General features: G+C 41.4%; 1 protein-coding gene across 2 annotated transcripts in view; it reads right to left on the reverse strand.

Moving 5' to 3' along the window:
• Positions 1–5,408: 5,408 nt before the first annotated feature.
• Positions 5,409–12,012, reverse strand: part of hip1 (huntingtin interacting protein 1) — a 47,634-nt gene continuing 41,030 nt past the window's right edge. For both annotated transcript variants that reach the window (XM_038693696.1, XM_038693697.1), the window contains exons 25-31: positions 10,555–10,648; positions 9,919–10,019; positions 9,589–9,694; positions 9,307–9,430; positions 9,080–9,141; positions 8,154–8,271; positions 5,409–8,069 (exon numbers count right to left, since the gene is read on the reverse strand). In XM_038693696.1, the coding sequence (XP_038549624.1) occupies positions 8,059–8,069; positions 8,154–8,271; positions 9,080–9,141; positions 9,307–9,430; positions 9,589–9,694; positions 9,919–10,019; positions 10,555–10,648 (616 nt within the window). In that variant the 3' untranslated portion in view covers positions 5,409–8,058. The remainder of the gene's footprint in view (positions 8,070–8,153; positions 8,272–9,079; positions 9,142–9,306; positions 9,431–9,588; positions 9,695–9,918; positions 10,020–10,554; positions 10,649–12,012) is intronic.

The raw sequence follows: 12,012 nt of genomic DNA on the forward strand, positions 1-12,012 counted from the left end.
TGGGCTATATTTTTTCCCCGTTCCTGCTGCCCACAATTTGCTGTCCGTCTCCGACAAAAAAGTTACATCAGCCACAGACCAGTTTTGTTTTGCTACTGCAATGTTTTTGTCCCGCCCGGAAACCTGTTCACGTTGCCTAATGTTACACCCATGTGGGCCAAACATGCGCAGAATGAATATATTTATTCCAACCAGACACAAACGATCAGATTAAGCATTTACTTTGTTATTTGGCGCTAATACTCCCCTAGTGAATGGATTATCAAAGGTTTACACCACCCCTCTCAACCCCTATATAAATTTCCTTTATTTTTATTCTGATTGGGCTATTATTCCGATTATTAGTGGAATATTAGGGTCCATGTAAACACAGCTATTTGACAATTCAAATGTTTTGCTTTTGTCTCAAACACATGTAGTCTGAGTCTCATGGGCTGCACCTGTACCTTATCTTTATAACAACATCATGAGATGTTTCAAGGCACACAGATGCTAAAGAAAAGGCAATCAATTCTAATGAAAATACCTAATCAATCTAGACTAATTCAACAGTAATTCTTCATTGGTGAAATGGGGATCAAAGTCCAACTTAATCCTTGTAAGCATGGGTAAGAAGTTGAATTAAACTAAAGTGCACAGTGTGAAACAATGTGGGTCTAAATCCTAATCTCTATCTTTTAATCTGTGTAACCCATCCACATTGTGTAGCTACTATCAAGTAAAAAGGACAAGAGATGTACATACATCTTTGTTCTCTGAAGCTATAATAAAATACAGTGGGTTTGCATGAACCAAAAATTTTGCTGGAGAACTGCAAATCTTAAAAAGACTATGGTTGTAACTTTAGCTAATGGCAGAGGTGAAGAGACTGAAGAAGCAATGACAGAGGAAGCTAAAAAGAGAAAAAGAGAGTGACCAAGCAAGAGGCTCCCAGACATTGGCGAGAGCTTCGTGAAATAAAAGTCTGCAAGACAGATGCCAGGCTAGCCTTTCTATTGTAAAAGTTAGTAATATTGCTATGTCTTGCACTTGCTTGATGTTTGGCTGTGATAGCAGAGTTGTCGACTTGATTGATTTTGTTTATAAGTAATGTAATCATAAATGCACTTGTACAGATGTCCTTATTTACACTTTGAAACAGTAGGGGTGCCAAAATGCACAAAAAAACAAATATATGTATATAATGTATATATATATATAATATATTATATAATGTTGCTTTAAGAACTCAATTATAGACAGAGAGAACGTCTCGGGTTACGAATGTAACCCTGGTTCCCCGAGAAGGGGAACGAGACACTGCGTCGGTTACAACACTATGGGAACGCCTCTAGGCGTAGCGGGTCCTTCCTCCAACGGGAGGACCTCAGAGTGTAAATACTCAGTGCTCTGACAGGGCAGAGCAGATGAAGTCTCCCGTCCTCCGCCGTCACATGAGGTGTAGGATGAAATGCCTGCAGCACTGCGGACCCTGCCGCACAAGAAGGCACTTTAGGCATGTATCTTGGACGAGGGTGCAGGATAGCCCTAATATTCCCCGGGGCAAACTCCAGGCTTTGCGGGGAAAGCGCTTGGAGATCCCCCACCCTCCTCAGAGAGGTGATAACAAGGAGAAAGGCCATCTTGAGGGTCAAGTGCTTAGCCTCAGCTGACTCCAGGGGTTCGAAGGGGGCCTCAGCCAACGCCCCAAGAACCACTGCCAGATCCCAAGTGGGAACCTTGGACCGAGTTGCAGGTCTCATCCTCCGGGCACCAAGGAGGAAACGTACAACCAAGGGAAGTTTCCCCAAAGACCCCTCCCTCAGAGGGGCGTGGAAAGATGAAATAGCTGACACGTACACCTTGAGGGTGGAAGGGGAAAGACCAGCAGAGAACCGGTCCTGGAGGAACTCAAGTACCTGAACCACCAGGCAGGTAACAGGGTCCACCGACCGCTCCCTACACCAAGTGGAGAAAACACTCCACTTCAGGCCGTACATCCTCCGTGTGGACGGGGCCCTGGAGCTGAGAAGCTGAGAAACGGGCTCCCGAACGAGGAAAGGAAGCGTCGGAGCCAGCGGATGAAGGTCGGGAAAAAGCCTCAGCCATCCCGAAATCCTCCGACAGATCACGCTGTGAACCCCATGAGTGAGGCCGCCGGGCTACCTCAGCGGCCGCAGGGCCTGCGCCACGGGGAGAACACATCTGGCCATCCTCGGAAAAGAGAGCCATGCGGGACCTCAGTACCCGCACGGAAAGGGCTTCGCAATGGCCGCAGGCAGCCCCCTTCGCAATGGCCGCAGACAAGCTGCCCGGGCGTGCTCCATCCCCAAACATGAGACACACATCTCATGAGAATCTCCATCCGTGATGTACCGAGGGCAAGGAAAAACACACCTTCTGTACTTCTGGTTGCCGGACATGCTGGTAGACTTCTTCTTCAGGTAAGACACACTGCTTGTAGGACTGGAGCTTTCTTCAAACAACATACAGAGCGCCTGCTGAATAGAAAAAAGCTAATGATGAGTGTGTACAGGTGTGCTTTATACTCCTCCGGTTATTCCGTCACACCTTACCGTTCTAGCAACAAACCAATAGGATTGGAGTGATTTCATTCACGTTCAGACCTGCTACGCCTAGAGGCGTTCCCATAGTGTCGTAACCGACGCAGTTCGAGTTCCCTCGAAGGGGAACCACATTTTTTTGTCTGCAGGAAACTTCTGAAAGCATTACAATCAATCACATTTAACCTGTTTAATTCCGTAGTTTTAGAGTTAAGAGACCCATTGTGCCCATCTAGCATCAGGGGAAAAATCTGGGATACATTGAAGAAATGAAGAATTAATAATAAAAATATAAATGAAATTAAACAAATAAGAAAGAAGAAGAGGGAAAAACACATTTTGGCACACATTTTGCAAGTTGTTTCCTGTAGGTCTTAGATTTCTGTTTACCATGTCAGATGTTGATTAAAAAACTAATTTTAATATTTGAGTCCGTCTATGTGTTGTGTGTGTTTCAGCAGCAAAGAAAAGATGTTCAATTACACAGGTCAGTAAGACTTCTATTCCCTCCTGTGCAACCTACTGTAGGATCATTTCTTTCCATATGATTGGTTTTGGTTTCCTGCTGCCAAAATAAAGCATCTATGTGAGGTTGGCTGGTCCCTGCTTGATCCCACTTGTGTTGCAGAGCAGAGGGGAGACAAACACAGACACTGCTGCTGTTGCTGCTGCCAGGAGGCCCGCTGCTTTAAGGCAGCCCAGCTCAGGACTGCAGAGACTATAAATAGCTCGCCTGTCTTTCTTACAGGCACCACCCACTACATTACCCATGTGTCAGCACAGAGCAAAACAATGCAGCACCAGTGCATACTGAGCAATATGTAAACCACATCAGAGGTAACCTGCTCACTGATGGGTGTGGATGTGAATTGACACCAAGAAACTGACAGAGAAGTAGTGTAATAGTACTGAGGGAGGGCTTGTGAAGATCAAGGGCTGGTTCCAAATAAATCTTTTGGTTTAGAGCATTAGGCCAAGAACCAAGAACAACTGAAGTCAGTTTCATGGAAACATCCTGTGGATGAGTGCACAGAGGCCCGAAAGACTAAATGCAGTAAACGCTTATCAGACATGTTAAAAATATAACTCATTATGCTGATAAATGAATTAAAGCTTCAGTTTTAACAACTAATTTATTTTAGTCTTCCATAATTGATCCAGGGTGTGTGTATGTGTGTGTGACATCAGTTACCTCTGCGTTGTACTGCAGTAGCATCACTTTACAAATTTCAAAACAGCAGCTTAAGCATTTTAGCCTGCAAGCTAATGCTAACAAAGGTAGGAAAATAGAGAACTGAATTAAAGTTAAAGGAAAAGTCTAAAGCTTTATATTACTTAAGTCCTTTTTAATTATTTAACTAACTTGTATTAATTATTGATTTATTTAGTTATATTTCAGACTTATCTGATAATTTTTTTACTACATTTTTGCAGTTTCAGGGCTCCGTACACACAAACTTGAAGCTCTAGCTCAGTCAGCCATGTTTTCTTTTTAGCTTTAAAAGAATCTGTTTACCCAGAACTGCACACCTCTCTCCCTGGTAGCTTTGTTGCACCTGTTAGAGTGGGACAAATTAAACCTTAATCATTATTATAAGTTCAAGGTTTCCCAGTTTAGCTCCACCCACCTTCCACCTGAGCAGAGGTTATTAAGCCAAAATGATTAAAAACATTAGTGGCAGAGCAAAGCTATCTTTATGTCACTCCCATCAGCTTCCTTTCTGCAGCAACAGTTCCTCGGCCTGTTGTTGTTGCTCAAACTCTGTCAGCCCCATGGATTTACTAAACTACAAACACATTACTGCTGTTTTGGACCTGCTGAACAGGCACACCTGTTCTGTGTGTACCTGACAGCACGTGTGGCTTGTTACTTGTCCTGTAGGACGCTGTCCACTCTGAAATGATCAATAAAGAATGCGGAAAAATGGAAATAAGCAAGAAACGTTATCAGGTTGATAATAACTTGTCATCAGGTGCAGTTTTTATTTTTCTGTATTACTGTCTCAGTCTGCTGCCCCGGCAGATACAAGGAAATAAGACGCTTATCAGAAGATGTGGTTGATCCTGAAGGAAACTTTAGCCCAGATTAGGGATTTCTGTAATCTCAGCACAGTGGTTTCAGATTAGGCTGATACATTTAGTCCTGAAGTGCCTGAAACATATCAGTTTGTCGGGGGGAATTTTATTTTTGTCATTCATTTCTATTGTAGGAAGAGCAGGTAGGTTGGAGTTGGTAGCAGCAGAACACTTTCTACAAAGTTTTTTGTCTCTATATTTGTCAATATTTTATTTTAAATGGAATGCCAACAAAGCACTTTAAATTGCATGAGTCAATGCTTTTAATGGAAAAGAATCTACCCCCCCCCCAAAAGAAAAAAAAATCAATGAGGTGCATTAGGATTTTAGCTCTGCTCTGATGTGGATGAGGTTATTGCTCCTGTAAAGACAGTTGTTGAGTGAATCCACATCCCACTTCTCTTGTGTGTGTGGGTGCACACTCACAAACAAACACTAATAAATAACAAACATATTTATATATTATCTTCTCAGAAAAAAAGATGAAATGCACCATATTCATTTTGGAATTTTGGAAAACCCTCGAGATTTTCGAGTATTGCATAAGCAGGTAAGAGGATTAATAGAGAAGTGGGTGCAGCAAATTATCAGTCAGTGGTTGTTTACGTAATGGCCAACTTTCTAAGAATAATACTATGTGGATGAAAAACAGAAAACATGAGATGAAACAGCTGAGACATCTAAGAATAACTTTTTTTCCATCATGTCAGCCTCCCTCCTCACTAATTGCATTTCATGATTGCTGAGTAGCCGCTTCGATAAACAAATAAAAACCACAGTCACACCCGGTTTCTGTATTAATGAGTTGAAATATTTATTTTAAAAACTGAAAAAATAAAAACCAAACCCACCAACATAGTTTTAGTATATCATACAAAGACATATTTCAATGTTGCTATGTGAGTATTTGTTTCTCTTTGACTAGTGTGAGGCAGTTTGAAAGGCTGGCTGAGCTGGTAGGACTACAGACACAGACCCGAGAGAGCAGAGACAAAAAGAGACAAAGAAAGGGACAGGTTAATTAAGAATATTTGGGCAAAAATGCAACCAAACATCACTCAAGGTGCATTCAATTCATCCTTCAAGACACTTGAAATCCCGCAAAAAGTGGAGCTATCCTTCTTTTGTGGTATTTGTTTCTGTTTTATATGTCTGATGACAACAGCTACGGTTTTGCCCAGGTGTGCAAGAAGTGACAGAAAATCATTATTAAATACAAAAGACCTGGATCCAACAGTACTGTAAATAATACTTTGTTTTACCCTGGTGGAGCAGCAAATTGGCAAATAATTTCAAATTCTGATTACTAAAAAAAAAAAACACCAAGTGGTTTAAAACTATTTTTTAAGAATTGCTGGCAAATGCTATTTCACCAGCGTCTGTTAAATAAACCAGTGTCACAACTTTGTAGATACACAGCTGAAGCGGAGTGTCAAAACTAAGTATGTTAAGACACAGAGAAAGACAAACTCCAAGAGGATCCTCATCGCCTTCATTAAACAGGAAAAAGTAGGTGATGGGGATCAGAACGGATGCCTACTTATTTCAAGGCATGATCAGTCTCAGAGTCCACTGGCAACAAGCTGAAAGTCAGTCCATCAGCCTCAGTAGGAGAATTCTGTTAAATAACAACCTCTTATGGAAAAAATTATATACTTATATTAGTTGTATGAAGCTCATGTGCACCATTTTGTATCCCTAATTCAATTCAACTGAATCCTTACTTGGAGAGATGCAAACCTTGAATGCTTTTAGATGAAAAGAAAGATTATTTCCAACAATAGAAGGCTTGTAAGTCTATATACACAGCTACTTGGTCTTGAGGAAGCTATTGAAAACATTGCAGCCTGTGTGCTGCATACTTCCATTGTTGTCCAGGCAATGCAGTCGACCATCAGTCCCGCAGGGTGTTTGAAGAGCAGGATCCTGTCATACGCCAGATAAAATCTAAAATGAATTAAGATCTGTGCAACCTTAAAACATCCTGAAACTGACATTCAAGTTTAATTAAAAAAAAAAAAAATGAATCATCTAACTTTGCAGGACTTCTTTTTGTTGCTTCTGCAGATTCATCTGACTAAGCGGGCAGTCCTGTCTCCAGGAGCATGGTCGTCCTGCTGGCAGAGTCATAATGTCTCCAGGAAATAAAAGAGTGAACAACTTAGACAGACAACACTGTTAGCAGTTCATTATGTGTTGACTGGATCCCAGCTCTTCTTCCAAAGCTGCTGCTGCTGCTGCTGCCGCCGCTGCCGGGACAGATCTTGTACTGCTGCTTGACCACTGACATTTGTAAGATTTGTTTATAAGAAAAAGGAAAAAAAAAAGAAAAGAAATGCACCAATGAAAAGTTGTTAAATTTTAACAACCTTTCTAAGGGGGGGAAAGTGTTGTTGCTTTTTTTCTATATAAAAAGGTTTTTCCTCTCATGACCATCTTTCCCTACCAACCAATAAAAAAGGAAAAAAAACAAAAATGATCCCATGTCATTAGTGTTTAGCCAATGGTTCTCTCTCAACAGACCTTCCCATGATGCACCGCTACCTCTTATGATGTAGCATGAGGTAGTTGGCAGTCTCAAAGCATACTGGGAGAAGACTGTTAAGAGCAAAAAAACCCCCAAAAAACTCTGATAGGAGCGGTTTTAAGAGTTTCCATATAAGCGTCTGTTGGAAAGAAAAAAAAAAAAGTGGGGGTCGGCTCCAGTTAACAGTCACAGTCGTTGTAATGGTGGACAGTTGAAAGGCAGAAAGTCCAGTGAACCAGCCAGTGAAGCGGTACGGACTTAATAAGGTGATAACGCACAGTGAGAAAAGATTAGGAAGAAACGAGGGAGGGGAAGATAAAGACAGATGAGCAGCTCGGGCTCTCTCAGCTTTAGTGTTGTTTTAGTAGGAGAGCATGCATGCCATCTGTTACACAGAGACATGGTTTTGGGACTGGGGTAGGACAGTCACTGATCTCCCCCTCTTTCTGCTGAGAGCTTGACCCTTGTGCAGTGCATCCTGGGATGTCTTGAGTAGAACTTGTGCTCATAGCGTCTCCGCTGTGACTCCTCGATGGAGCAGCATTTATAAGAACCGGGGAAGAAAAAGACAATAAATACGGATCCACTTCATTTCAATAGCTTTTCACCAACACAGTCCTGGGGGGGAGAGGATCCCGCCACCCCACTCCCGACATCCATTTGTTCCTCCCTTTGTGGCCCCTTCCCCACCGTCGTTGAGCCCTTGGTGCTGTCCTTTAATGGAAGCTTTCAGACATGGGTGGAGAAGCAGGTTTAGAAAAGAAGCACCTTTTAATTTGGCTTAGATAACAAAAACAAAAAGAGAGAAGAAATAATGAGGGGAAGAGACAAGTGAAAAGTGTGTATAAATAGAAAGAGGCAGACAGAAGCAGGTCTTCTGGTAGAGGAGGGGGACGACGGGGGCGGCAGGTCTCAACCTGTGCCTGTGGAGAACGAGACGGACGTCATTTTAGCTTCAGGATATTTAGGGTTATATTTACTGTACAGTAGTGATCCTCTCTCCGCACCCTCTTCTCCCTCGCCCCAGCCCTCTGCTACCCCAGCCAGCTCGTAATGTTTCTTCCTCAGCTCGCCAAGACGCTCTCGCTCCTTCTGCAGACGGGTCTCCAGCTCCAGGACCAGGACCTGAAGAAACACAGAAACGGGCAGAGGACAAACACACTCGTCATTTCACTGTGGCCTTTTATTTCCCCGCACAACCACAGAAAACCTACAGTCCTAAATAGATTCAAGTTATTCAGTCATACAGAAAAAAGACTGGGAGGCAACAAAGTAGCTTTCATGATGCAATAAATGATGGTTTCCTTCATTTAAAGCATTGAATAGTACACATAATTTAAACATGAGCCATTCCAGAGGTAATATAATGATTCTTAACATTGTTTGATTCAAGACTGAGTTGTTGATCACTTGATGAACACACTTTTCATACAATTAATTCTTTTTTATTTAAACAAAAAAATGACATTCATGATAAATAAGCTTAGAGAGAACAGTGGTAAATAAAATTCTTGCTGCTTATTGGATTTTTTGCAATTTCCCTTGTGTCTGTGGATGATTTAAGCCCAGGTGACAATCATTACTTATACAGCTTTTAGTTAAGACTAAAAACACACTTCAGATAGAAGCCCTCTGTGCATTTACAATAAAGGGCCATATGTGTGTGAGCAGGTCCAAACCTTTCTGTGTTTTTCCTTCAGTGTCGAGGAAGCAGAGCCACAGTACAGTGTGGAGTGAAATTGGGCTTCTCAGTAAAAGAAAAACAATGGAGGAAACTAACAAATTATTAAATAATCCATACTGAAAATAAAGTTCTCTCATGTTATAGGCCAAAAGGGAAGAGGGAATTGTCCATGTAAGAAAACTTACCTGGAGTGAAGTTACTTTTGCTTCTCTAATTAATTACAAAACATAATTCTAACCTAATTTTTACCTGTGCATCCATCTCTTGTCGTTTGATCTGGGTGAGAGTCATGCTGGAGAAGTCCATTGTATCTGGACACAAACAACATACAATAACTTGTAGTTTTGAACTCCCTCAAACGTAGAAATAAAAACAATTGAGATTTTGGATAAAATCTTTTAAAAACCAACACTATGAGCCAACTGTCAGTTATTAAACCAAACAATCTCACTTTCCACTCAAAGTGATTCTCTCACCTGTCTCTTCAATCTGGGACTTCCCAGACTTGGTGGAGGCCACGACAGCCGCAGTGGCCTGTGTGACGCCCCGGGATGCCTGCTGCAGACGGTGCAGGTTGCTGCTATCTTTGTCTGCTTTTACCTGCAGAGGGAGAGCGGCAACGAGACATGAGATCCACAACATGGGAAAGCTGCTTATACCTGTACTCCTCCACCTGTGTCAGCTCATCAAATACCAAACTGTTCACACCATCCAGTCAAAGATCACTTTGCTATGATCTGAATGTATTCTTTGCTCACCTTAGAGGCAGCCACCAGCTGCGCTGTGCTGGCAGCGATTTCATGTGAACACACCATCAACTCCTCAAACTTCCCTTTGCCCTGCACCACCATATCAGCAGCATCTCTGGAATGACAACGCAGTGCGAAATTAACCCGAGGGATTCACTGAATCAATGTTTACTTTTTTTACAACACAGTGAGAAACACCTTGATTTACTGTTTTGTTTGTCCTTTATTTCCCTGTAAAGGTCACCTCATTCATTCTTATGGATGTTTAAGATTCACAGAGTTATCACGGCTGCTATCTTTATAAACATAAGCACTTTTTGGATGAGGACTGATACTTACACCATGACGGTGGCGCCCCATCCCACTGCTTTGGAAGCAGAGATCAGTCCCTCAGTCCAGCGGGAGTTCTTGGCATAAAATTCCTTCATGGAGGCAGCCCCCTGGTGGACAAAAGAAGAAACACACTTTTTAAACAGGTCTAAGAACAGGGGGTGCAACTGGTGATCATTTTCCTTTTTGATTAATATGCCAATTATTTTCTAGATTGATCAATTAATCGTTTAGTCTCAAACACAAAGTCCGAGGCAACATATTCAAACCTCTTGTTTGGTCTGACCAACAGTCCCAAACCAGAAGATATTCAGTTAACTCTGATATAAAACAAAGAAAAGCAGCAAAATTGAGTGTGTCAGAGACTGTACTGTAAGGAGTGTCTAATATTATTCTAGGTATCATAGCTACAGTACATATTTGTTGAACCATGAAATATAAACACATACAACAATTTACTCCTTAGTAAAAATGTTGAAGTTAAGCTTTCAATCTGTAAACTTGCATTAGTGAATATGAAGTGTGTCTTTTACAAGTACAAAGACTGTAAAGCTGCATTTTCTAATCAGCCAGTTTAGAGAAGTTAGAATTTTTGTTATGCTAATACTATGACCCACATCTCTTCTTCACTGCAGTATAACTCACCCTGCCACTCTCCACGATGTCCCTTTGCAGATCTTTGGAAGACAGTATGAGCTCCTTGATCGCCTGCATCAGCTCTGTGCACGAGGCCAAAATCCTGCAGGGGGCGACAGAGCAGAGGACATCAACACACCATAATTGTACAGCTGCAGCTAAAACTGATCTCTGTATTTGGCCAGAAAGCAAAACATTGTGGAGTCTCTTCAGTGCTGTGTGCGCAGATACCTTTAATGCAACTCATTCTAGTCCAGCCTTCTCAACTTGTAGCCAAAGAATATAATTCAAGAGTGGCTTAATTTTGAAAGTCAAAACAAAGAAATCAGCCTCTTCACTATTTAGAAATAGCAGTTATTTCCCCACAGTCTAGTTAGTGCATGACCGATGCACCACTGACCTAAATTCTCAATGTAGCATTTGCAGCTACAGTAGTTGTTTGTTATTATCTCTCATTCCTTGTGAGACTATTGAGAAAACAACTTTAAAAAAACCCATTAATTAAGTCAGTGGGAGAGATGAGAGAAAAGTATGCAGAAAGCAAACGTTTAATTGGGTTCATTTGCACACAAAGAGAATTATTACACAGACCGGATGAATAATACATCATTTTCTCTTCTCTAAAAATGAACAGATACAAAACTAAATACTAGACAACATGCACACATCAGTGTGAGACAAAAAGCACAGTGAAAATCTAAACCCTTACAACTGAACTGATGCTCCTATAGCCCTGGCTGGTTTTAGTGAAGATATATGTGCATGAAACAAATCATTCTGATGGTTAAGTTTGGAGCAGCTTCTGTACGATAATCTAATCAATCAGATATCTTTAATATGACAACAGTTTGTGGAGCTGCTCCAGTGAGAAAGGAATATTAAAACTACAGAATAAATGCTGAAAAGGCTAATTTCTGGTTTGTGTGGATGTGCAGACAAACAATACATGCCACACTGGCTTCACACTTTGCACAGGCTTTGTGGCTGAACTGATTAAATTCTTCGCACATCAGCCCTCAGACTGTGTGACTGTCTGCAACTGCACAGAAGTATCATGTGACTGTTGCTGCCTTGTTGAAAAGCATCTCTATCTCCTATTCCAGTCCACTGCCTTTGTTTGCATCCATTGTGGTCAGCTCTTTCCCAAACAAATAACCGGGGGCTTGGCTTAGTGTATTTATCTATAGCAGATGGGATCAGTTCCTCAATCTTCATATTTTTTAAGCCGCTTTCATTTCTCTTTCACAACAGACATGGTTGTTGCTGCTGCTTTTAACCACCGAGTTACATTTTTCTGAAGTTATGGTTTCTTCTTTAACCTTAATGTAACTCACAGCTACAGTATGGAGCGGAGAGAAACAAAGATAAAGCTGTAGAAAGTAGTCTGTAGGTCAACTTTATTTCTATTTCAGGAAAATATGATACTCTTGTAAACTTAATGAGGTAATCTTTTTGGTTCAAATCTTC

Source organism: Micropterus salmoides, unplaced genomic scaffold (assembly GCF_014851395.1).
Source record: "Micropterus salmoides isolate LMB-PRFRI ecotype aquatic unplaced genomic scaffold, ASM1485139v1 Ms_hic_scaffold_3, whole genome shotgun sequence".
NCBI lineage: Eukaryota > Metazoa > Chordata > Actinopteri > Centrarchiformes > Centrarchidae > Micropterus > Micropterus salmoides.